Genomic DNA, 27,484 nt, shown 5'->3' with positions numbered 1-27,484 from the left:
GCATTGTGTGCAGATGAGGAAAGGAAATCCAAGACAGATGTAGGATAAATCTGGGGAGAAACTAACTGCAAACTTACATTAGTGATCTATTTTCTGAAACCAGCTTATCTTAGATTAAATTTTTGTCCCACAAAGGATATTGGAATTCTTCAGGACTAAAACAGCTTCCTCACAGGGAGCACTTACACTGGCCAGAGCTGTACAGAACCACATGTGCTGCATACTGTTTCCCATGCCCAGTATGAGACAGATCATGCAGTGAGCATTAGTTTAAGATGCTGTCATGAGGGGTACAGATAAACTGGTTCAATCCTAGCAGCTTCTCTTCATTAATACTGAAAATCATTGTGACACTAATTGATACTAAACCTGATCTATTTATCAAGTCTTTTACATGCAGGAACTGAAGAATTAAAGCCACTTAGCCATTCACAAAGAGTGAGAAAAAACTGATTAATTTTTTTAAGGGATCTTCCTATTGTTTCATAATATATCTTAATTGTACAGTGTAGTCAATCATAATTCATCACTGTAGTTCTCTGGTATTACTTTTACAGTGGTTTTATTCTAATGAAGACTTTTAATAAGAGCAGACATTGTCCTTTATCCATAAGAAAAATAATAATAAACAGTTAAAGGTGGTACAAAGAACATCTCTTAGTGCTCACAATGACTGCTGCTTAAGATGAAGCATTTTCATCAGTGAGCTAGTTGTTATGCATTGCCAGCATGAGTGCAGTTGCCTAGCGTGACACCAATTTGCATAATTTCTCTTCTCTAACAGGCTTCAAAAATAATAATACGCATACAAGAAAGAATCCATTAATTTTATACTTCCATCAGCAGCTATCTTCACGGAGCAGTTATCAAAAGAACCTTTAAAGAATTAAGTTTAATAAATTATAAATGCATTATTCGGGTTATGCTATCTGGGCCTATGACCATCTACATTGAGTTCAGTAACAAAGAGCAAGACAAATCCACAAGCAATTGGCTTTACATCTTCCCAACTGAAAAGCCTGACAGAATGAGGCAGGACAATGCCAATGTCCACTGCTGCTCCCAGTTAATGACTGAACTTGAAAATAAGTCAGGGATTTAGGGGTACAGATTGGTAAAAGAAAAGGACAGACAATGACACATAGAAGCTGCTCAGAGCTCTTATACATGTATGTTGTTTAATGAGGCCTTAACCTACTGAGAGGAAGAAAAGAACTTTGTTTTTTCAGCTCTGAACACAAAAAAAAGATCTTACAATGTGTTATTATTTAAGGCAAGCAGAAAGATTAATGTGCTACTGAATTCTGATGGGAAGCCAGCTTCTAGGAAATTAACAGTAAAAATGGCTTTCCACAGTATAATATATTAACTGATGGACCCTTTCTTCTCTCAATAGCCTATGCATTCATATATTCTAACTTGTGCAGCAAGCAACATGGCTGCAGTATTTTGACTCTCAGACATTCATCTACTAAAAATTCTGGTTTTGTAACTTGGACGAGTAACTCACGCCTTGGTACACTTCATTATACATTGTGATACATGGTCATAAATAAGAAAGATCTAATTTGTCTTTCTTGCACAAATGAAGATGCCTGAAAGCCTACACAATTTACATACAGGCCTAATGTCCACTAATACAAAAGCACATTACTGTAGTAATCAGCTATCCCATTGAGGGGAAAGCTGGGAACACCCCAGGAGAAACAACAGATGACAATATGGATACAAAGCAAAAATTCTCAGAGCTTGCTCCTGCCAGGCATTTCAGACTGAGTAGCACTAATCAATTTCAATTCCTACCAATTCAGCGGATTTGAGGGAAATTAATACCTCCACGAGCTGTGATCTTGAAAAGAGAGCAATTTAATAACAAAACCAACAAAAATAATCCCCAAACTTTCACAATAGAATTTAAATACAGAAAAAAATAACAAATTTGCCACTTTTTCCAGATTAACTCTCCAGCTGCTGCAGCTGCTCCTACAGACAGTTAAGAGAATTAATTTATAAAGAGAAAACATGACAAGCAAGGGTGCTATACCACTAGGTACCGCAAGTATCATTTGCAATAACCAGCCTTTGCCAGTTCCTTAGCAGCTATTCAGTATTCTTTTACACAGTGTTCAATTTATGGTACATCTCCATGTTCAATACGGTGGGATTTCAGAACTTCAGTGCAGGGGCAACTCCACAGATTCCTATGTTTAGAAGTGTCCCTTGAGGCTCAAGGTGTGTGTATTTTGGCTTCTTTTGCTGGACGTGTGACTTTGTGGATCAGCTCAGCCAGCTACACCGGTGTGCAGTGCCTGGAAACCCTCTTTCAGAGCTTCACAACAAGGACATTTTTCAAGGTACACGTGAGGTGAAATAGTTACATGCACACACTTAACAGGGGTTCTGAAAATCCCTTTACTTTAGCTATTACAAAAATATAAATAAACAGTCAAAACTGTTAACAAACATCTTGTTTTAAAACCACTGTTCCAGCTTCCTGATACCTCAGACTCTCAGATTCTAACTATAATCAGGAGTGCTCAATCACTTCTTTCAAGATTCTGTCCCTTAATCTGAAGGATAGCTGCTCTTCTTTCTAAATCATGCCTCCTGATCTCTGCAGCAACCATCCTTTTTGTGGAAAGAGAGGCTGATTTTCCTTTAAAATGCCTGATAAGAATCCCTCTCCTTTAATCTTCCAGCCTTCCTTCTTATGTGGTTCCTCTTCAAACCCACTATGTGACCAAAACCTCCCACTGAAATCTAACACTTCCCAGAGAAAATTTAAAGCTTGATAACTAGATTGTCACACAGAGCATTTATTCATCTACTTAATGACCTTCATTCACCAAAATTTATTTTCCCTCTTCATTAGCTTTAGGGTGGTGTAAAGTTTATTTCAACTAACATACAGAAGCAGAAGTACAACAGACAAGGCAAATATATCCCTATCCAAAATGATGTTTGCACTCTCGTAGTTACACACAGAAACTTCCCCAACATCCAAAAGAAATCATAGTGTATACATACCCTCTAAATTGTCCAAACTGTCAATATACTTGTACACACATTTTTGTAAAAAGACTTTCTCACACAGCACTACTATTCGGGCAATGGAAGGTTTGTTACCCAGCTAGAACATCAATGCCTGCACCAAAATTATAATCCCTTGAGGGCATTCCAGCAAAAACAATACTTTGTGCTGCCTTTTTGGAAATTGCCATGTCTGATTTATATCCTTGTGGTATCAATTGTACAAAGGTAATTTTCTATAATGAATTATTTATTTCCTGTTGTAATCAGACATCTGAGATAGTCATAAATATTTATATGTCCAGTTAATTCACTAATGAAAATTGAACTAATTCTAAAAATGGGGTGTTATCTCAGAAGCATGCTGACCTAACAGTCTGCTCAGCCTTAACATTAGTGAAGGAAGCCACCATATGGGAAGCAACTAGCAGAAGCTGGAAGAAACCTGATCTTGAAAGCACAGTGTAAGAGTGGGCTGAGGTATCAGGACAGACAAATTTTGTACGTACTCTAGAAATATAATCTCACTTTTCTCTCTATTTCACAATTTGCAAAATTTGTGATAACATCCTCTACCTTTATACCCCTTTGCAATCCTTGGCCTTCTCACTAGTGTTACAGAGAGAGATTTCCTCTTCCACAATAGTATTATCTCATCTTCTTAGGCAGTGAGGTAGTGTCTTGTGCATTGGCCTGCACAACTCCACTACCCTCTACAGCCTCTGAGAAATGTTTTGGGCTGCCAGATGCCACAAAGTAGTTCATCTATGGATGGTATGAGCCCATGGGCACAACTCCTCAAAGTCAGCAGGCTGTATTGACATTATCCCTCATATAACCAGGTCAACATAAACTGCTAATAGAAGGATTTATTCATTACATCCGCAGTAGACAATGCAGTTTTCTGAAGTATATAACGTCTCAAGTGAACAGATATTAAAAGCAACAGATGACATCCGTCTAGATTCAGATCAGCCTTGGAGGGTCTTAATCTCTAATAAATTAACAGCTTCTTTTCAGCACATTATCTCTTCACAGAAGAAAATCCTACACTGGCAACCATTTTTGCTTTATAATGTCTCAGGGAGACATTACAGTGGCCTCTCTGTACCTGAAGGAGGCCTACAGGAAAGCTGGGGAGGGATTTTTTACAAGGGCATGTAGCAACAGGACAAGGAGTAACGGTTTTAAATTGGAAGGTGATAGATTTAGATTAGACAATATAAAGAAACTTTTCATTGTGAGCATGATGAGACACTGGCACAGGTTGCCCAGGGAAGCTGTGGATCCACATTCTCTGGAAGTGTTCAAGGCCAGGTCGGATGTGGCCTTGACCAACCTGATCTAATGGAAAGTCTCCCTGCCCATGGCATGGGGGCTAGAACAAGGAATTTTTAAGGTTCCTTCCAACCGAAACCATTCTATGAGTCTATGATAATTGATGCCCATCACTGGTGTAATTCACCTTTGCCCACTCCCTTAAATACAAACTACCACTCGCCTATCTCAGAAGGGAATAAGCTGTTCCTCCCTCAAACTATTGACTGCCACCTTCAGGAGAGACTGATGCTTGAAAGCCTGATGTGAAGAGACTCACTTCCTCTGTAACACACTTCAGTGATTATTCACATTTGGTCTAACTTTTCACAATCTATTAGTCCATTGTGAAGCATGACATTAGTTGAAAAATGATCAAACCTCAGAGTCAAAGCCTCTCTATATGTTAACATTTTGATTTGTATGTATTTGTTAAGTTGTAAATTAAAAAACATACTTTAAGCAGACATGTAAATGGGATCAAGGCATGTGTCTCATTTAACTGAGTCTTTTAACAGACACTACATGTGACAATAATTATGTTGTGGTAGTTAGATACAAGTTTAGCATGCAATCCTATTTTTGAGAGATGCCTAAATAAAGCATTTTGAAAGTGAGATTACAGACCCTTGTCCAGTTTCGTCCAGACACAGAGGAAACACTCCTCTCATGAGTCTGGAAGCAGCGGTACTTCAGCAAACACTAGGACATAACATTACAAACTATGGACACCACTTTCTTCTCAGCACTACTGAGAAAGGTCAGCCAGAAAAAGGCCACAAGGTACAAAGAATGGTGATTTTGAAGCTGGAAACTCATCTATCTTAGTTTCAAGGGCAAAAACAAAAAAAACCCTGACAGAGACAGGTAACAGAAAGCTCTGTTCTGCTGGATTTGTTCTGTGAACAATAACCCTCTCTTTCAAGGACCTCAGACCTAAAGTCATTTCAGAAATGATTCACTGGGCTCCTGGGCTCCAGGAACAAAAAAGAAGGAGCAAAAATGAGGAGCTGTAAGCCACAGTTCATTCTGTACCTCCTGCTATTGGATACCTCTCTAAAAGGAAGAAAAACTTTCAGATGACAGATTCTGAAGCAGCTGATTTACTTGCTAATTCAGATATAGAAAGAAAGTACCGTGCAGAGTCACAAAACCAGAAGGAATATGGTACTTCATGTAAAAATGAAATCCATTAGATATTTGGGTTTTGCTATGTATAAAAAAAAAACCACCTTTAAAAATGTGGTTGTTGAAAGAGAAAGACAATAATGCAAGTTTAACAGTTGAATAACTCACTGATAAAATATCTTATCACAATGATTCAAAAGGAAACTACCAAAGAATCCAGGATTAATCCTTGACAAGACAATTAAGATTGTGTCAGCAACTGAAGTCATCCATGCTAGAATGACTCTTATCTTGAATAGGCTGTACTCTGACATAACAAAGGTGTAGGAATCCAAAACATTAGAAGAAAACAGGCCCACTGAAGACAGGCAAGATCAAGCAAGATCAGCATGTAAAGCTGCTTATCAACTGCAGCAGCCAGCACAGAATAATGCCCAGCACATGCAAAGAGGTACAAGCAGCACAGTGGATTACATAATTTTGCAGAAGTTTGAGATGTAAGGTCATCTGCTTCTGTTAGGTGCTGCATTTAACCTGAGCCCATCACCCTTGGTTTGTGTCTGAGCTATGCTACAGCTAGGCCTCTGCCTGAGCATGTAACCCATTTATCCAGACCCAAACCCTAACTTACAGACTTGATCTCCTGGCCAGATCTTGAGTCTGCCTTGGTACCACAGACTCACCTGGCTGCCATCCCTGTCTCACCTGGCTTAGGTCCTCTCAGGATGCCTCATGCTCAGAGAAGCCACTGGCCCTTCTGCCTTGCTTGCAGCCCAGCCCTCACTGCAAAGTGACTACTGGCACTTTCAGGCTATTCTCCCTCACAACATGCAAAAACTTGCATGTTTTTCAAACCAAAGTAGCAGGACCTACAGATCTACAGATCCTTGAGTGCATACCAAGAGGCAAAACTGATGAGATCCAACAGCCCTATTAACAGATGAGACCTTTTTCTCATGGTCACTCTTTTCACCTGCTTAAGCAAAGACAGATGAAGATACACAAGCTACAATATTACCTGGTGATAACTGTTAGGGTTCATAGACTCTTAGACTAAACTTTAATGTCTGGTAGATACTGTTAACATAGAAAATGTTCATTGAAATCAAAAGGAGTGTGCTGTGGAACTTGTATAGCAAATATTTTCAGGTAAAAAAAGGCAATAAGGACATACTGTTCTGAATTAATGAAGTAATTACTAAGACAATCAAAATTACACAAAAAAACCACACTGTGAAGCAGAACCCTGTTTCAGGACTTGCTTTAAAAAAATCCTCTCACTCAAAATCTACTTTCAAATTTAATTGTTTTCTTCCTTCTCTTTAATAAACATCTCTTGTGACATCCTGGCAATTTAGTATATATTATTCAACAAAATTAGTCTTTGCCACAGATGATAAAACTATTCTGATTCATGAGTGCTGGAGTTCATGAAAGCAGAACACTAAGTTTGAATGGCAACAAAGTATTCTTCTGGCTAATGAAATATTTATACCCATTTGTCATCAAGACTTTAATAAGGAGGAATATAGTCTTTTCACTTTTGTTCAGTAAAGACTGGCAAAATGTTGCTTTTGTGTAATTTTGAATGCTGTAGTGAAATGCTTCCTGAGACTCTCCTAATGATTTTCCTTTCCTGCACAATGCAGTACAGGAGATACTTAAAATTTACTCTAGAAAAATGGTTCCACATTTCAGGTAGACAAATAAGGTTTAAATATTTGCACCATCCAAAGTTTACAGAAGTTTCCATCATTAAAACTTCACAGTATCACTATGTTTTCTGAATGTCTCTAGATGTACCATTTTTAAGACTGAAAAAAGTCAGATGAAATAAAGACAAAGCTACTTCACAGATCACCCTGCAACTATTAAAAACAGACTATAATACATTTCTCACACTTTTAGTACCATGTTCATGAAATGTGTTACAAGAAATAGCCCTAGCAGCAGTGATTCTTTCAACTTTTTTTTTCTATGAAGATACTGGTGTCATTTTTAGGGCATCACTCCATGCACTTACTTACTTACTTACTGCTATACAGACAGAAGCATAGCTGTGTAGTTTCTCAATTGATTTTCTGACCCTGAGATAATTATTTGGTTTAGGACAAGCAGACTATTTATCTGTAAATGTCTGCATTCAGAACAGACAAAAAAGCGTGTACAAAGATTAATTCTTAGAGGAAAAGACAAAGCTTGCACTCCAGCCCACTTCACAAGGACAGTGATCATGTTGGTGACAGGGGATACATGCAACAACATACCAAAGAACATGGTCCCCCTTATGATAGATCATGAAGATAGTAACCAATTGGATGATGAAAGAAAGAGAAAGGTGAAAGCCCCAGGAAAGGTATGTTACTGTAACATCTTGCCACTACAGGGCTTGGAAGGAGCAGAGGTCAGCAATGGATCTGTTTCAGGAAAAAACATATAGCGTGATTTTTCAAGATCTAGAAATACACCTGTGTGCAGAGAATTCTCCTCCTCTGTGCCTCTAAGGGACAGTAATCAAGGAAAACATATATGGAGCACCAGCAAGTAAAAAAATAATTTATGGAGCCCTCAAAGACCTGTGGTGCTGATTGCTGGGCCTCTCTCCAGCTGCTTCAGCAGGAGCTATTGGACTACCAACTTCTAACTTTAGAAGACTTCATTTACAGCCCTCGTGTTGCTTTACTGTGCAGTGCTGATTGCTGGCTGTCCATCCCAGGGGGTTTCCACTTTCACTTTGGTTTAAGATTATACTACCAGTTTCCTACCTCATGTGCTTGTTACCAGAGCTTCTGTCATTGCTCCCTGAGGAGTGGTTTGCAGTTCTTCCTTCCCAAGTGGTTAATATGCTCTTTATTCCCTTTCAGTCAGCTCAAGGAAAAATGCAAATAAACAGAAACTCTTCAGCAGAAACTCTGCTACAATACCTGAGTTTGTGCATGTGTTATCAGCAGTTAGTAAAGATTAATCAGATGTGAGAGTGAGCTGTTACTGCCAATCAAAAGAGAAACTAAGATTATCTCCAGAGACTGGAACCTATTAGTATTTGGCAGCTAAAGCCATCCCACGACTTCCCACTTCAGGAACACCTTGCCAGGAATCAAGAGGAATAATCAGGAAACCTAAAGATAGTTGTACTGAGAACCATACCTTGATGAAGTGTCAGAATTGCAGTCTCCTTGTCCACTGAGTCCTCCTTGTCCTCCACTTGTCCCTGAAAGCTAAATAAAGCTCTGTTTTTTTCCATTTGATTATTGTGGAGCTAATGAGTTTGCAAAATATGTACCCCTGGACACACAGATTTTTACATGCAGAAAGAATAACCCAATTTGTATGGGGGAAGGGGGCTTTGACACCATCTCCCACAGCATTCTCCTAGAGAACCTGGCAGCTCATGGCACAGACAGGGGAACTCTTTGATGGGTGAAAAACTGTCTGCATGGCTGGGCACAGGGAGCTGTAGTGAGTGGAGTTAAATCCAGTTGGCAGCTGGTACCAGTGCTGTTCCCCAGGGCTCAGTTTTGGGGCCAATCTTGTTCAATATCTTCACCAAGGATCTAGATGAGGGGATTGAGGGCTCCCTCGGCAGGTTTGCAGATGACACCAAGTTGGGTGGGAGTGTTGGTGTGCTTGAGGGTAGGAGGGCTCTGCAGAGGGACCTGGACAGGTTGAATCGATGGGTTGAGGCCAATTGTATGAGGTTCAACAAAGCCAAATGCCAGGACCTGCATCTTGGTCACAACAACCCCAGGCAACACTACAGGGTTGGGAAAGAGTGGCCAGAAAGTTGCCAGACAGAAAACAGCCTGGGGGTGTTGGCTGACACCCAGCTAAATATTAACCAGCAGTGTGTCCAGGTGGCCAAGAGCATCCTGGCCTACACCAGAAATAGTGTGGCCAGCAGGACTAGGGCAGTGATTGTGCCCCTGTACTTGGCACTGCTGAGGCCACACCACAACTACTGTGTTCAGTTCTGGGCCCCTTCCCTGTCAGGAAGGACACTGAGCTGCTGGAGCATGCTCAGAGGAGAGCAAACAAGCTGGTGAAGGGTCTGGAGCTGAAGTCTTATGAGAAGCACCTGAGGGACCTGAGATTGTTTAGTCTGGAGAAGAAGAGGCTGAGAAAAGACCTTATCTTTCTCTACAACTACCTGAGAGGAGGTTGTGGGAAGGAGGGTGTTGGCCTCTTCTCTCAAGTAAATAATGACAGGACCAGAGGAAATGTCCTAATGCTGCACCGAGGGAGGTTTAGATTAGATAACAGGAAGAATTTCTTCTCTGAGAGAGCAGTCAGGCACTGGAATGGGCTGCCCAGGGAGGTGGTGGAGTCACCATCCCTAGAGGTATTCAAAAAAAGTCTGGATCTGGTACTTCAGGACATGCTCTAGTGAGCATGGTGGGTTTTTTCTGGGTTGATGGCTGAACTCAGTGATCTTACAGGTCTTTTCCAAATGTGACATTTCTGTGATACTGTGATTTTCCCTATTTGTAAATTTCCATATTTGCAAAAGGTTTCTAAAAATATTCACGAAGTAAAAAAGACAGGTGGTTTTTAAATACTCTGTCACTTTTTGAAGAAATCTTTTCTTTCTTGAACTCATTTTTTGTAACAGGAGATTTTTTAAATCATATACCATATCTACCATCTACTGTATTTATCCTAATTCATAATCTTTCCTGGCTTGCTTCTCAGAGCTATTAATTCACTACTCCATGTTGTGAAATGAGGCAACCAGGTGCCACTAGTTGCCAGGTAGTGGGCATGAGCTTGTGTTAAGCCCACCTGTGCCTGATTAGGGCTCACCTCTTATTGGCCCCCTAATCCTGCTCATGCGCAGTTAGGGCCCACCCTAATCAGGCACAGGTGGGCTTAACACAAGCTCATGCCCACTACCTGGCAATTAGTGGCACTTGGTTGCCTCATTTCACTACAGCTCCATCTGCTACAGTTGTTCATACTGCAGGTGACATTTATGTTAGGTTTGTTTCCTCAGAAGAAAATGCATCAGAAAAGGCAGTCTGACTTCACACACTACACACAAAGTATAAAGATCATCCATGTAACTATTGAAAGAATAGATGATAGAACAAGTGAAGATAACAAGATATGCACCAAATATGCCCTCTTCTTACAATTGAGATAGAATTAATCACATCTTCTACTCAGCCCTCCAGTAAACTTAAAACAAGAATGTGAAAACCACATCAGTAGACATGAGTCTACTCACTAGAGTGAGTGCCATCTCACTCTACACTTTTTACTACTCCTCCTGCTTACTGAACTCAGTCTGATATTATTCCTCACACATTTATTCCTCACACATTCATGAAAACTTCTAGCAACAGCAATACTACGTAATTTCCATATAAAAAATGAGGCTTAAAATAATTCTATATATTTTAATTTTTACTGTTTATCTCAGCCCTACAGGGCAACACTTTCTGTGGAAATAACTGCACTTCATCAAGCTATTTACCCACTTCAGTTTTCTGCTTATGGTAATTCTTATTTTTTGTTAAAAATATTTTTTTTTTTTTGTAAAATAAGATATTTAGACAAATTTAGATGTTTAGACATTTATGCCATTTGCATAAACTTGGATACATCCACTCGTGAAAAAAAGAAGAAAAAACAAGCAGAGATCCTGAAGAAATAAAAGTTTCTGAAACCTCTTGTTCTGCCTGTTTTTCAGGCCCAAATTAACCACAGTTCACTTCTACCATTCAGTTCATGCTGGGCTGAATAACAGAGAAGAGTAGAAGTAGGGCGACCTTGAAAGGGACAAGAATTGGCAAGATAGCACTGGTCACTGAAATAATAGTAGAAAAAATTATTTTTATAGCTGAACTATCATAAACCATTTCTCTGTTTTCCTGACATTGGCTCAATATCCAAGCTGAGGATAGAAGTAGCAGAGAACACTGAACCAAGAAACTCTCCACCTGGCAGAGTTTAGTAAAATTCTGCTTGGACAGGGAAATATTTATGAAAGAATGGATGGGATTTCTCCTTTTTTCAAGTAAAATCAAACATAAAGACAAGACACCCCTTGGGATCTGCATCGCTCTTCTAGTTCTCTGCCTGTCCCGGACATTAAAAAGAGCAGAGTCAGCAATCTTTTAAGCAGCAGTTTCTGTTGTTTCAGTTTTCAATGCCAGAGAGAAATTTTTCCCTAAATATTCCTATCTGTCCCTTTATTATTATTAAAAAAAAAAAAAATCACCAGAGGTGCCTCTGACTTCCTATGGTTTAGCAAGAGCCCAGTCTGCACAGATTATCTCAAATGTGTATTTAGTGTCAGCTTTGCAGTTGGACTCAAGCAGGCTACCTCCCCCAGTGGAGGATACCACAAACCCTGTACCAAAGCACTCACAGTATGCTGCTTACTAGCGATGGAGTCTTCCTAAACAACCATTCCACTAAAAAAATTTGTCCACTGAAAGCCATGAGCAGACAACAGCACACCTGGAACAAGGAGATGAAGGACTGCAATTATCAAGCTCTATTTGAGACTGGCACACCTGGGTCCACATGCAGGAAAGCGGAAAGGTTGTGAAGGCAGCAAAGGGAAGGGACAGTTGCATATCTACTACTTCAGTGCAGCCTTCATTGTAGCCCTGGAACTGCGTCAAGAAGAGAATTGAGGGTTTACATGGTACTATACCTCATACACTTGGGCCTTAGGGCAGTCTTACTAGAGTCCAAGACCCTCCATCTAGTCCCCAAAACATTTATATATGTGCAAGTCACAAAGCATTTTGGAGAGAAAATTATGGCATATAATACAGATCACTTTGCATTCCACAGATCTATCTATCTTGCAAAGACAGCTTTGTCAAGGGCACTGGCATCTGCTGCTTAACAGGAGTCAAATCTTTTATACACATGAATAACTGCACATCTCTTCAGAAATGTGCTAACCTAACTACATTTTGTCTTGCAAGAGTGACACTCACCTTAGCGTGACTGTGCCAACTGTCTTGCCATTAGCTCCATTTCCACAATGACTTAAAAAGAGCTACTCTTGTTACTGCAAAAATACATTAGGAAACCCATGCAAGAACTTCTTTTTTTTAGAGTGAATACCCAGATATGTAAAATCTTAGTTGGAAACTGTGTTACCTACAGCATTAATACTCTCCATGAACTGATTTTCTTTTTAAAGTTTTTGATAATTAAATCCCTGGGTTTCATCACACAATAGGTTCACACTGACAGGGCCATGGTTCCTGATGAGAAAGAGAACTACCTTTTTTTTTTTTTTTTGGCAAAGAACCCAAACAGGAGAATGTATATCATGACTCAGTTCTTCAGACAGGAGTTATAATGAAAGCAGCAGGTTGCACTTTTCACGATCTATTCTTTCTTATAGTATCAAAGTTGTAAAAGCTTATTCTACTTGCAATACTGTGGGCACTCCCCATCATCAAGGCCATCCACACTACAAACTCATAGCTCAAGACTAGCAGCTTTTAAGGTACAATTTATAACAACCACTATTTTGAAGGAAGCCAATAGGTAACATCTGTAGAAACTAAACACTGTATTTTCTTTCAGAGAGAAGGCTGAAGAGTTCCCTTATAAATATAACTTTATACATATATATAATATATAATTTTACCAGCCACAGAGATCTGTACTTCATCATGCCATGCACCACTCATTCAGAGGTGTCTCTCTAGCAAGTAATTTCTGAATAGGAGTAGAAAAAGAAGTGTCTGAACAAGGCCACACTCACAAGGGCCATTCGACCCTTGGAGAGTGTTTGTGAATGGAATTAACGCTTCTGGTGCAATGTGAATCAAACACAACTGTGCTGTTACAAAAGTAGGAAGGCCTGGTTAAGAAGCAACATCAGTAACCACTATTTTCAATCACAGGTCCTCAGTGAATAACTTTCTTTCACCATGTTCTTGGTGCTATGATGAACTCAGGAGTCAGCTAATTTGCTCAGATTGATACCTTTAACTTCACTGAGTAAGAAGAAAGAAAAATGGTAAGAAATACAGCTGTAAGCTGTAAGAGCGACACTTCACAGATTCTAGCTGCCTACCTGTAATATAACTGGGATGTGTTAGCAGAATGAGACAAGGACTTACTTTGTGGGAAGGGAGCCAGAACACCATAATACTTTTTTTTTTCTCCAGGTTGAACAAAGAAGATGACATTTAAAAATTCTTTCTTACCTAATCCAGTTCGCTTCAGGACTTGCTGTGTTCTCAGCTGCTGCAACAAACATAAAAAGCAAAAGCTTGACAGCCTTCCAGACACTTGAGATCTTTGGCATTTTTCCAGCTGTTTCAAAGTAACAGGCTACCCAAGCTAAGAGCTGTTCACATACAGGAACATGTATTATAGTTCTGTTCTAAAGCTGCTTAACAACAAGAGTGAATAAGGTGAAAAACGAAAGGTTGCATTCCTTACCTGACATAGCTCCTGTTGGCCATATGCTGGATGCAGCAAAAAGTACTGTCTCCCTGAGCAATAAACCTAGAATAGGTAAAGGCTGAATTATTAACAAGAACATGAGGAGGTCTCAAAAGCACATGATGAATGAAACAGAAATTCAAAACTTAGTCTGATTTTGTTTGTAAAGGAAATGTAGAGTTTCCTAAACTCTTGCTCAGTTTATTTATTTCAAACATTAAATGGCATATGGGAAGAAGCAGGATAACTAAAATGGAAGTATTTTGCTTTCATCTATCATTTAGTCATTGTATACATTCCCATTCCATTGGTCACCACTCTTTTCAGCCATTAACTGTTAATGAGCTTCCAAAATTGTGTTTTGGCCTCCAGCTTTTTATACCAAAGACCACAGATGTGTTCTTCAAGCTACTTACAATTGCACTGATACAGTTTCTAAGTTAATACAGTATTGCAGGTTTAAAACTGGGTCATCCAATTAACTTTGGATATGGCACAGCACAGCAGGAATGAAATCTATGGATTTCTGGGCAAGGCTGGAACTTCTCTTATATAACTTTGTGTCTTTAGATACTGCTGATAGCAATTAGAAAGTACCAACAGAATAAGAAACTTGCTAGGATGAAAGGAAAGATTGACATAAATTTCTCCTCTCAAAAGAATTTTCTAGTTCCTTTGTATTCTGTTCTGCAGAATTCTTATTATTACTTGCAATGCCATGCAGCAGGCACCAATCATTAGGACCATCTTCAGAAAATTACAATATCTATTTGAACATTCACACTGCTCTACCTAAATGCTAGGTTCCTCATTCTATGGGTGGGAGACACAGGACTCATGTTAAGTATTCAAGTGTTAACATCCACGTGAAGGTTGATGTTTAAACTGCACATTCACAACAAATAAGCAAGTAAGAATGATACGTGGCACATCACTCAGGAAAAGGACACATTCATACTGCTTTTTGTCTGCATGGTACCTCCATGAAACTGGGACTGAAAGCCTTGACTACTCCACCTAAGTATCTCCCCACACCTGGAATTCACCTTTCATTCCTATACCTTGCTCTGAACTCCCTCCTGATTTGAACATCAGGCAGCCCAAAGTCAGGTGGCTGGCTCTCATATTTAGACACAAAGGAATAAAGACAATTAGTTCCTGTCTAATATGAATAAACTCTAATTAAATACAAATCAGTGAGTGTATTTCTCTTAACAGAGGTACAGAGTTAACCTTGCTATTGAATATGTAATTTTCAGTAACTGCACACAATATGGGAATAATAATTCAATGCAGATTAAATACAAACAGATCTTTTTCTCACAAAAATACCCATCTTAATATATTGCTGAAGCTTTCAGCTATTAACATTGACCCTCTGGAAATTACATCCCTTTCAAGTATTTCAGGTTGCTTACCACAGAAATCTCTGGGGGTCTGGTGCAAATGTTGCCCCGTGAATTGGAGGGGTAAATTATTCCCTATGATTTCTGCTGCAGTAGTGGCATGACCAGGAGACTGAGATGGAATTTTCCTGTGAATCATGGAAACTGTATGTAAGGTGAGAAAAGTCGATGAAAAACAAAAAAAAAAAACCAGTGTCCACTCAGAATGTTAGATAAACAGCTGCCTGAATAGAGTGACAGCAGTACTCATCCCATTATCTCAAATGCACTGAACACATTCACTGGTGTACTAAATGCACAGATCTCCATAGTCTGTAAGTTACCATCAGCACAAAAAGAAAGAAAAGAAAATAATCTTCAGCTACTTTTATTGTCATCAACCACAATGCCATCACCACAAGACCGCAAACAACTGTTTTCCACAGCCTTACACTTTTTCTTGATATTCTCACCAATGAAGTAGTGGCTGCAAGGGCAAAAGGAACAGTGAAAGATGCAAAAGGACATGTGCTAGCTTTAAATCTTCTTTTATTCTGAGATACTTGTATCTCAAGACATGCTCTACAACTAAATGCAACTCCTTTTAGTAATTTGTAACAGGTGATGTCAGGAGATTTGTTTATTTTCCTAAATCTTCATGCATTTCATAAGAAACATTGTAAATTTAATGCAGCTCAGTGTTTTCAAATGTGTAGTTCTGCAAATGCCTCCTTTTTCCACATACACTATTGGTACTCTCTCTCCAAACAGTGGGGTACAGTCAGCACCTAAGGAAGGAACAACTGGGGGAAGCCAATAGAAAAAGAGAACCAGCCAGCACAAGCCTACTGACATGCCTTGTTCTTACAAATCAGTAGCAAAGAATGAGAAATCTCATACTTTTTCCCCCTTAAAACTGCTGTTTCCATAGGGCAGTTCTCAGCATGTATGGCCTTACACAATGCATTATTCAGAGAACTCTTCCTCAGAGAGGGGAAAATTCCTTGCAAAAATTATTCATAATTAAGCAGCAGCAGTTTCTCAAGATATTTTTCAAGGCACATTAGTCCTAAAGCCTTGCTTATTTAATGCTGCATCAGGTTCATTGTGGGGTTTCCTTTTTTTCTTTCCAAAGTACCACATATATTAGTCACATCACTCCAGACAAACCCCTATTTCCCTATTTGTGTGACAAATAGTGACTATTTGTGTCACTTTTTCAAATCACAAAGCAAGAGCTGTGCAGATGTGAAAGTTGCTCAAAAGGCAGGACAACCTAGGAGAGCACTAGCAGGGGACTGATTTAATGCATTAGATGGTTGCTTCTCCATTTCTACCTGCAGAGTAGTCCTCTCACTTTTCACAAACAGCAGAATAGGTGCTTTCCTCAGCTGCACACTGTAACTCCTGAGGTGACCATCACCTTCTTCCTCTCTTCATTCCCCATTTTATGAGCTACCTAGCTTTATAAAAGAGCACAGTGATAATCCACCACAGCAAACGAGTCCATATATTTGATTCCTCCTGTTAGCACTATGAAGACGATGGGTCCGTATTTTAGTCTGTAACACAGAAGTCTGCTAAAAACACCCCCTCTGAACCTGTGTCCTGGATGACTGTGGATACACTGCAGCTTGCTTGTTGTGCTGCAGTACAGCTCAAGTCAGCCTCATGAAAAGGAATTAAACAATAACAACAACAAAAGAAAATTTTCTACTGCATGAAGTGATGACCATTCCTGCAACTATAGAGCATTTCCAACTTCCCTGGAACTATGAAGATAAAGGTGCTTTTGGCTCTTCATTTCTGAAGTTCTGCTGTAGAACAGAATATTAAGAAGTGTAGTGCTCACCTGACCAATTATGCTCTGGGTTTGTACGAGGCTTTTTTCCCTCTTCTCCTTTTTTCTCCTTTTCTCTTGCTGATCAATAGGTTCTCCGTACATCTCACTTTCTCCACTGTTGTATTTCCTTGGATTAAATCAATAGAATTCACCTCTAAGCAAGGGATGTTGGTAATAACTAATGAAAAAGAAGCTACAGGCAAGCAGTGTATCACACTAAGAGTGTTCAGATGGCAGCTTAAAACTAGAGTTAGGAAAAAAAAATCTCCAGCCAATTTTTCAAGTGGAACAAAAGCAAACTAGTATCATAATTTACAGTGCTTCTTCCTAAACCCAAAGTTCTTTGATGACCTGTACAACACTGCAGTGTATCAGCATTTTGTTCATTTTTCCCTTCTCTACTTCTTTAGCAGCAGAGGGCTGGTAAAGAAAGGAACTTCTGGTTTTGAGACACAAAATGTTTCTCTTCCTCAGACAAGCCTGCACTCAACAGCCCCTTGTTAGTGAGCCTCTTCAGGCATTAGCAAAGCAAGATTCATTGTCTTTGTCCAATGAACTTTTAAATCTGAATGCATTTGGCAAAAACACTGCAAAACTGGTCATGGCATCTCTTAAAGCAACCAAACAGCCACTGGGCAGGTCACTAGATCTTCTCTTTTGTTGGAAAGTCTGCAATACAGGTACAACAACTCTTCTAATCGAAGATTTTGGATGGTACTGGATAAATCACTTACTCTGAACATACCTCCACCAGACAGCACATAATTCTGAAGAAGGAATCACACAGCAGCCCTCGCTCTCTGACGTGCACAAACATATTGCTGCAGATAAGGTTCTTAACACTTTTCTCACTGTGGAACACCGTGGAGCATCAAGCACCAGCACAGAAGTTTACTATCCCTGATTCCAAAAAAATCCAGAAATCTATATTTAGAAAATCTGAAAAATTTCAGAAATCTATATTCACTTTGCTTTTTAGCCAGTCTCCCATAGCTAGGTTTGGTCCAAGTCATATTTTTATTTTTGGAATAAAATTGAATTCTTCTATTTTTAATTCATGTATTACAAGGTGAATAATTTGCACCAACTTGGATAAATATTAGAGAATTAAAGTATACAAGATTATAAAAACAAAGGCATTACAGTTTGAAATTGCACATTAAAAAACTGAGCTAGACTTCAATTTGGAGGTGTAAAAAGGGTCTAAAAAAGGGAGTGAGTGTATTTTCAGAACACATTCCGCAAAGCTCGACAATAGGTTTATAAACAATCCACTGCTTTTGCCAGAAAAACCTCAGTAAAAACATCTGATGTTCATACTAACAGAAAATTCTGTAGATGACCATAGTTTCTCACTTAGTAATTTCAAGATACCTGAAGCCAAAATATTGATTCTTGATTTGCACTGTACAATGAAATTGTAATTCTGGACTGTGGCTTTTTAAGGGGAGAGTAATGTGAATAAACTTGGCTTCTAAATACGAAAACAAAAGAAGATTTGTATTTACACAGAACTGAATGTACTGCTTCAGAGAAATAATTAGACATTTTAAGTTAGGCTCTTCCCCAATAGTGCACAGTATTGTCCATGGACAATGGCACCTTTTCCTTTCTTTCGTTAATAATTCCATACCTGTACGTACCAGTGAGGGAAAAAAACCCTACGTCTATTTGCTTTGAGGAATTTATAAAATATCAGAGTATTTTCAGTTGAATTTATGGTTCACTATTGACTAGTAGGTCGTTTAAAGAAGTACTAGAAACCAGATCCAGGTCTACTTTGGTACTTAGGAACTTACAGAGACTTTTCTTCAGTTATTCACGGCTTTGTCCCGATGTGCCTGAGTCCCCTGTCACGCCTACTCACTTCTCGCCTTGCCAGTTTTAATCCCATCTTCTGACATTTTTAATAATTCAACCACGGGGATTTTTGTTCTGCTTGAGAAATTATTAACTATAGATTTTGGAAAAATATGTACAGGTCGCTGGAACCTGCGTTATTCGGGCACCCTACAGCGTAGGCACAGGCGCGGCCCAGGCGGGCGTCAGGCAGCCCACGCCCCCCCCTCGCCCCGCATCCCCTCAGTGCCGCGGCCTCTCCGCGGGATGGAAGTCGCCTGCCCTCCCCTTCACACTTCCCGGAGAGCTGAATCCTCTCAGTCCCGGGGAAAAGAGAAGCTCTCGGCGGTAGTGACAAGCCCTATCAGCACCGATTCCCTCAGAGAGATGTCAGCCCCTGCCCGACACTGGCCGCTGGCAGACTATGAGGTAAACGGCGACCGCCATTTCGTAGCCCCTCTCCCCTGAGGCACGATCTCCACCCCACACGGCAGCGGATCGGCCCCTGGGGGATGGCGGGAGCGCAGCCTCACCTCGCTGGGGCATGGCGAGACGCTGGGGTGCGAGGCTCTGCTGAGAAGCGGAGTCAGCACCCCTGTCCCTACCCGCACACTGCGTTTGGGCAGGGGGGGCCCCAGGGGTAAGGGGGGAGGGTGTCTGCAGAAAAGGTCTGATAAGGACCGTAAGGTTTAGTGAGGTTTTAAAGAAAGAGGCAGGAGCAGGAAATAAAGTTAATGTGTTGATATGGAGAACTACTGGCAGAGGATAGATTTAGGTCAGACGTTAGGAAGAAGTGCTCCACTGTGGGGTCTCCACTGGGGGGTGAGGCACTGGCACAGGTTCCCGGGGAAGTTGTGGATTCCGCCCCCCTGGAAGAGTTCAAGCCCGGGTTGGATCAACCTGGTCGAGTGAGAGATGTCGCTGCCCAAGGCAAGGGGGATTGAAACTAGATGGCCTTTGAGGTCCCTTCCAACCCAAACCATTCTATGATTATATGATAATTAGCATTTTAAAAGTTTCACTGAGACTCACTTGTCTGTGTATTGAGGTCATTGCCCAGAACAATGGGTGGTGAGTGCAGCTCCATCTGTGTTCTGAGAAAGGGGTCCCAGTGAAGGAAATTATTTTATAAAGCACTTCTGCCCCTTGGGAGTGGAGCATGGATGAGACTCCCCCATCTTTTAGCTTCTCCTTTTGTACCTGTGAGGTTTTATTTGAGCTCAGGTGTTGCCGGAAAGGAGTCTCTTGTCCAGGATCGACGCGTTGATATGGTGATATAGACTCGTAGGATGTGATCTGAGTCTATTGCCCACAGTGTGGAACTAGCAAAGATGGTCTGCTGCTATGGAAGCAACCAGCCACTCTCTTAGCTAGCTCTAGAATGAGCTGCCTCGGTGGGTGTGAGCCTCACTATTTATTGGCCCCATGGTCTTGCACATGCTCCATAGGAGCCCTGCCCTGACTGGGCACAGGTGGAGTTTATAGCGGCTCACACCCACTTCTTGATGATCAGAGGCACCTGGTCGCTCTGTTCCACTACACTCAGGCATAGCCATTTTCCAGATTGTCTCTGGCTACCTGATGAGAAGAAATTCAGGTGGGTATTTCTGATACATTTTTCTTTGTTCACAAGGAAACCACAGAGAAACAAATGGGAGGCTGTTCCTTAGCTTAATATGCCAATGCTTTTTCCAAGTGAGCACATCACACGGGGCTCCTTCTCATTCAGCTTTCTGTAGCAGTCTCTCTGTAAGCAATTTGCCAGTTCATCATAACTAACTTCTGCTTCTTCCAGAGTTTTTTATTTTATCTGTCTCATACAGAGACATGCTGATTCAGAAGATAAGCAGAAGTCTATTTTGGTAGTCAGAAACTAGCTGTTGGGCTCTGATCAGCCTTGTCTGGGGGCTGTGTTTTGGGTGACAATTCCTATCATTCTAATTTAATCTGTTACAAATGAAGAGCAACTGCTGTATTAATCCGCTTCAGTGAGGTCTGACTCACTGCACAGCATCCCATAACACTTCAAATATGAAAGCATGTTTAACTAACAAGTAGGCTGTAAGTAATCTTCATATACATTTAAAAAGTATGAGGAGGGCTTTATATCCATATATCTTTCCATATTTATTTAAGATGCAAACTTTAAAGACTGAGGAGAACCAGCATTTCTCCACAAAACTTTTCTAGCACCACCTTTATCCACTGTTGTGCTGGTTTTGTTTTAAAAAGGCAGTAGTTTCTAACAGCGAATGGTCATCATTCTGACCAAAGTACAGTAACTTCTTTGTGCTTTGTAATCCTAAAGACACACATTTTTTTCTATCATCCACATTCTGGAAAATTACATCAAGATAATCCTCTGTCAAAATGGAGAGTTACTGAAGCCAAACCTTGATTCAGATCGTCAGTAGGAAATGTAAATCCAAAGCATTTTCTTTGACTTTGGCCCATGAAAACATCAGAAAGAAACTGAGGTGATATGAGAGTCTACAGAAGCTTTGCTGAGCAGTGTTCCATTTCACACTTACTGTTTTGTTGAATTATTATAGAATGGAGTATACAAAGTCTTAGTAATAATGTCTCTGGCTGTCTGCAATTGTAAAATTCTATAGTATACAGGATTATTATAAACACTTTAAAACACACCTCAGTTGTGCATAAGGTTCTAAAATGTATGTAAAAAGCACCTAAATGTGAGAAAAAATAACATCTGTATGCACACACAGTATTCTCCAGAAATCTTTTATAAGAATCTAGAAGCTCTGCAAATTCCCAGATTTTTGACAGATTCATGTTGATTTTTGAACAATAGAAATTTCCTTGATTATATAATTTGGCTCCTACAATCTAGACTTTCATGAGCTCTGTAACAAAAACTCATTTACATCTTAATTTTCTTGTACTTCAATCTTTTGAGTTTGTTTCCCTTTACCTGCTTGCTTTGTTCTGCTGCTGATGGTTTTTCTCTCTCGTTTCACTAAGTCTTGCAGGCCAGCCAGATTCCCTTTTCCAGACACTGCCAGCCTGTCCAATGTGTCTGTTGCCAGTCAGGGTCAGGATGGTAACTGCACTGTTCTGGAGCTAAGTGAGTGGCACACTTACCTACTTCATATCCTGTGCTGGATTTCCAAACAGAGAATGCTTTCCCATGGTGCTGCAGTTTTCATTGCAGTAGCGTTGTAAGTACAACTGGAATCCACAACTTGCCAGTAGAGTCTTCCATGAGTCACAGAAACACCTCAATAGGGAATTTGAAAAGGCAGTAAAGGATTTAAAATAAATAAATAAATAATTAATTAACAAAAAAAAGCCTTAATTCGAACTTGACCATTTCAGCAGGAATAAATTTCAGATCACATGACCCTTTAATTTTTCTAACAATATACAGATTAAAGGAATAAGTTTATTTTCAGTCATGTTCTTTTCTGGCACCTACACTTCAAAGGTTTGCCTTTGATAGCAGACTGATAGTATTGTTTGCAGTAAAAGGAAGTGCTGTCAAATCCTAAACTAGGTGTATGTGAATGTTGCTTATCCTGAAGCCAGACTGAAATTAGCCATATTTAAGTGCTAATATATAATATTATTTATTATTTTTTATTACTGCTTGCAAATCTCCTGTAGAAAATAACAGAAAGCAAGGAAATAATTTGTCATTTGTATGGTCATGGCTAGATGGTAAAAGGTGAAAAGCTATTATTAAACGAAATTTTATAAAATGCTATAGTCTTAATTAATGAATGGGAATAGGGTGCTTCTCATACAGTGAATACTGTATAAGTGAATACAGTTTTGTGTTTTTCCGAAGTATATTCTATGGAAGCCTTCAGTTGCTGCCCATTAAGTAGGTTTTGTGGGCTTTCTTGTGAATCTGTTAATGTCTAAATCGATATACAGTACTGACTTGTGGGGAAACATGTAACAAATTATAAATGGAAATATTTTAATCATAAAACGCATTATGATGGAACCTACTCTTTCTGCAGGTAAGAAGCTGAGATACAATGATGCTTTATGATTTAGAATCTTTACATCTCATTCAAGTGGACATACACAAACATTTACCACTACAGTAAATCTCTTTAAACGTCAGGAGGACTTCATGCTTTCTCAAATTCTGTTCATCTCAGTGTGCATTTTTCTTTGCCCGGAGATGGGCTTGTGATTACAAACAGAATGCATGATTGCATTAACCTACACACATCATAAACACTGGTGAATCAGAATTTAATGTAATAATATTAAATGGGTTAGCTGGAGGGGAAAAAACAGTTGCTGAAGACTTCCTTGAAAATCTTGAGGCAATTATTAATTCTGGCTATGCAAATATGGATCTAGCACTCTGAACTGTAAATAACTCAGTTAATGCATATTGTCTTATATTGTCTTGTCCTACCTTGTCACATCAGTGCTCCTTCAGTTTTCTCTTCTTAGCTTTTAAATAAATGCAAATGGCACCTTGTTCAAGGGTTGTCACCATCATGGAGAAAATAAACATAAAAAAAACCCTCTGTAGTTCAACCAGTTCCTTACAGGTCTCTTTCTTACCTCAGGAGTTCACCAGTCTTCTGCTTCATTAACAGAGAACTTTTAAATGAAGACTTCCCTCCATCAGCACTTGCCTCCTCTTCCAAATTGGGGCATATTTTCTTCACATGGGAACATCCCACGTCCTGCCTGCTGCTTTTCTAATCCCGATCTCTGTCTAAGAGTAGGATTGCTGCATATCTGAGAGCAACACAGTAAGGTACAGGGAAGGTGTTCAGGGGCCATGGTGCACTGTCATTTCTGTAATGCCTTGAGAAAGTCCCAGACCCAACTGCTAGTCCTACATCTGGTTTCAGGCAGCAAGAGTCAGGACCCCTGAAGGAAACAAAGCTGCCAGTTATCAGCCTGCTGAGGCAAAGCCCAGGCTCTGTCTTCTCTGTCCTGGAGCAAGCAAGATGCTTTAGTTCAGAGTTGTCATCTCTAAAACATAACTTCATCTCAAAGTCCTTCCCATCCTCAATTGCCCCTGCATCCCATTCATCACCTGAGAGAAATGGGACAGTAAGCTGTGTCCAAGGTGCCTACAAGACAAGGTCTTACTGCAGTTAAGCTTTCCTTCAGACAGATGTCTGAAACAGCAGTCCTAGCTTCAATGTGTCTGTGCATACTTGCTCTAGCTACAACTAGTTTTGTTCTCATTTGCACTAGTAGAAGAAAAATCCTGAATAAAACCCTACTGAATTACCTGAATACAGAGGACAGCAAAGGCAAAGCAACTGAGATTTACAGCATGGATTCAAAGCAAGAAAACAAAAACAAACACCCACCCTCCCCGCCAAAAAAAACAAACCAAAAACAACAACAAAGAAAACCCCCAAAACATTCTTCAGCAGTGAATGAAGGAAATAAAATACCAGCAATGTAAATGTAAGAGCGGATTCCACTGACTCTGAAATCACTAGAAGTAGTGGGAAGAATATTGGAGCTTTACACATATATTTAAAGATGATTTAAAAGAGAAGCCAGAGGCAGCAAAGTAGTCAGATAAAAACTACAGAAGTGCAGCAAAACTATGTAGGTAGCAGCACAGCATTAAAGAGTAATTATACTTCCATCAGGAAGGAGCAGGAGAAGCAGTTCAGCAATCAAACAGTTCTAGCCAAGGCTGTACATAACCATAGTCCAGCCCTTGCAAATCATAAGCACAAACTGCAGACCTCAGGCAGATGCCTGGAAACAGAAGGGGGGGAGAAGGAATGCCTGATGTAGGGACAGCACTGAAATGCAAATAGCATCACTGAACTGTAGTGAGTTGGTATTATATTGGATTAATTCCCAGCTGTAATCTCCAGAGGAAAGGTGACTCAGAGGACTTAAAAGCTACCAACAAACACACATAGAAGAGCATACATGCTGTGTATTCTGCTCAACATTTGCAAAGAGAAGGATCAGCAAAAATTCTATCAAGCATGTGTGCCAGTGCTTTTACACACCACCACTCAAGTTACCCACAGACCATAAACCCTTTTTTACTTCTGAAAAGATGGAATGTGATGCTCCCAAGAGTAATCCTTAGTCTGGCTTTGTACATCCTACTTCACAGAGGTAGCAGTAATATGACTGGGAGTGCCATTACAAACCCCTCATGGCTGTATCAATAATTAGTGCTGGGCAAACTTGGGATAATTATTATGCTTAAATCTCTGAATTTACCCTTAGCAGATGACCATCAGAACTACTGAGTGGTCTGTGCCACTCAAATGCTAAGACTGGTTGAATATGCAGTACATTCTTAGCAAGTTTGGAAGGTGAACTTCTCCAAGGAATTGTTTCCCTTTCTCAAAGTTCTTTCTCCTTTCCTCCCATTTTTTTCACCAGTAGTACAGAAAATTAAAAGCTAAATGATGAAGTGAGATTTTATTTAATGTTAATAACATCCTATGCATATTTCCAATAATTACAGTGTGTATTACTTTAATAAGTAGCAGTGCTATGCAAGAGAAATCTACTGTTCTTTATTTGCTGCTTTTCTTCTTACAGCTAATGTGTTGCCTTAGTGTTCAAAATCCATCATTGCTGCCACACACTTGTAAAGGTAAATCACTTGAATGTGCTGAGCTTTCTTCTATTTATTGTTGCTAGGGAACCACCTGGTTGGTATTCACCAATATAACATGTCTTTTGACATGTATTTCTGAGGACCAGATGCAACCCAGCAGTGCAGCATTCAGTGAAAAAAATGTATTGCAGCATCCTTGGAAATACGTTCACACAGAAGAATAGCATTACTGTAGTACTTTAGCTTGAGATTGTTTTAGATTTTTTGTTTCTTTAGACAGATAAGAATTATAAAATTACATGTAATAATCCAAGTAACATTCCCTAATTCTGCACCCAGTTTAAAAACAGAGTCTCAGGCTATGAAATAAGTGTTGTTGAAATAGCACAAATACAGTTTATTGTTTTACAGTACTCTTTTCCTTGCATAAGGAAAATTTTCTGTACGAAATCTTGCTATTTTCAGTTACATCACCAAAAAAATCCACAACAACCCAAGCAGGAATAAAGTGCAAGTATGAACCATTGCTGAATATTCAGGTACCTGAAAGGCTATTTGAATAACATCAGTCATGTGCTGGAAAGTATCGATTGTACAAACACAGCACTGGAGTCATGAAAGGCAATAAGCATCTTTGACTCTCAAAATATATCTGTTTCTTGAGACACCAGCTTCTGGCAGGATAAAAGGTGATACCTCTTCAGCATCTCTACATCAAGTCCAGAGTCATGCCTGACTGTGGAGAACCAATTTTAATTTTCTGGTGATTTTGATTACTGATAAAGTATCTCTATAGGAAGAAGTGACATTTGAGGCTGGAGACAGCAAAGCATGGAAACATGAAAGAGTCACATCTCACAGAAGTCCTGGGTGCATTTGCATTTCTTTGAAGATGGCAGATGCCACTACCTGGATGCTGTAACACCAGTTGGCCTGCCATCATGGAGAAGCACTTGATTTCCTTGCTGAACCAAACAGGAGATGTTTCCTGTCTTAAAGGAGCTTACAAGTTAAGCATGAGACAAAACCAACAGGATAAAATGGGCAGCTAGGGAATCTAAGTGAAACAATACTTCACAGTATTTTCAACTGCCCTGAAAATCTTACTTTTACTAAACCTGCATGGTTTTAGTTTATATGATGCTTAACTTCACAGCAGTTCTCAACAAGTACCTTCTTACAGAGTTCTCCAAGATTGAAACAGGAGCTCTGTACTGACTTCTCGAGAGCAATGAGCAGTCCTTGGACACAGACAGAATCTTTCAGGGCCTGTGGAGATACCATGAAAAACTGCAAAGCAAGTTTTACATATTCAAAGCTCAGGCATGACAAACCTAAAATGACTGGAACCATAGAACAGGAAAGCAGCCACTGCCTCTACAAACTAGTTTTCAAGCTGCACCCCCTGGCTGTCTCTTCATGAAGTACTCTGAGAAAATGTAATCTTACTGGCAAGGTATTGTTAGACAGTTGCAGAGGTGTCTCCAGCTGTTTTAGGGTTCTTTTGTTGTGAAATACTACAAAAACATGGTAGTTCATATACAATATGGAGACAGAAAAAGCATAAGGAGTGCTTTGTTACATTGGGAGAGTGCCAGGTTTTCAAAGAAACAGAAGGAAAACACTTCTCACAGCAAACCTTATTAGTGGCTTCAGTAGCCAGATGCAAAGAATTTTCCTTGATACCTGAAAACCAGAAAAAGGCTCATTAAGTATTTGTCAATACTTACTTGTAGCCCCCAAGAACACCTTGTTCTGATTTGGTAAAGTGCTTCAGTACACAGGTTCATGCACATCTGGTCACTACATTTAAAGCTAAATAGAAAGAGTAGATATGCCCAACATTTAGATAAAACATCATCAAAATGAAGGTAACAATATTTTTGTGAGGTTTTTTTTCCAGTTTTATTCTATGAAAAGTGTCTTGCTTTGTGTGGAAGCAAAAAAAATTAGAAGTCCAACTGCGAG

General features: G+C 39.7%; 1 protein-coding gene across 1 annotated transcript in view; it reads right to left on the bottom strand.

The window, feature by feature from the left end:
* The window catches only part of MYO3B (myosin IIIB), a 183,681-nt gene extending 166,452 nt beyond the window's left edge, over window positions 1–17,229 (bottom strand). The window contains exon 1 of the mRNA XM_030454152.1: window positions 17,137–17,229. Within this exon, the coding sequence (XP_030310012.1) occupies window positions 17,137–17,229 (93 nt within the window). The remainder of the gene's footprint in view (window positions 1–17,136) is intronic.
* Window positions 17,230–27,484: the final 10,255 nt, after the last annotated feature.

Source organism: Calypte anna, chromosome 7, assembly GCF_003957555.1.
Source record: "Calypte anna isolate BGI_N300 chromosome 7, bCalAnn1_v1.p, whole genome shotgun sequence".
NCBI lineage: Eukaryota > Metazoa > Chordata > Aves > Apodiformes > Trochilidae > Calypte > Calypte anna.
The sequence above is the reverse complement of the archived record's forward strand: the minus strand, read 5'-3'. Positions and strand labels throughout refer to the sequence as shown.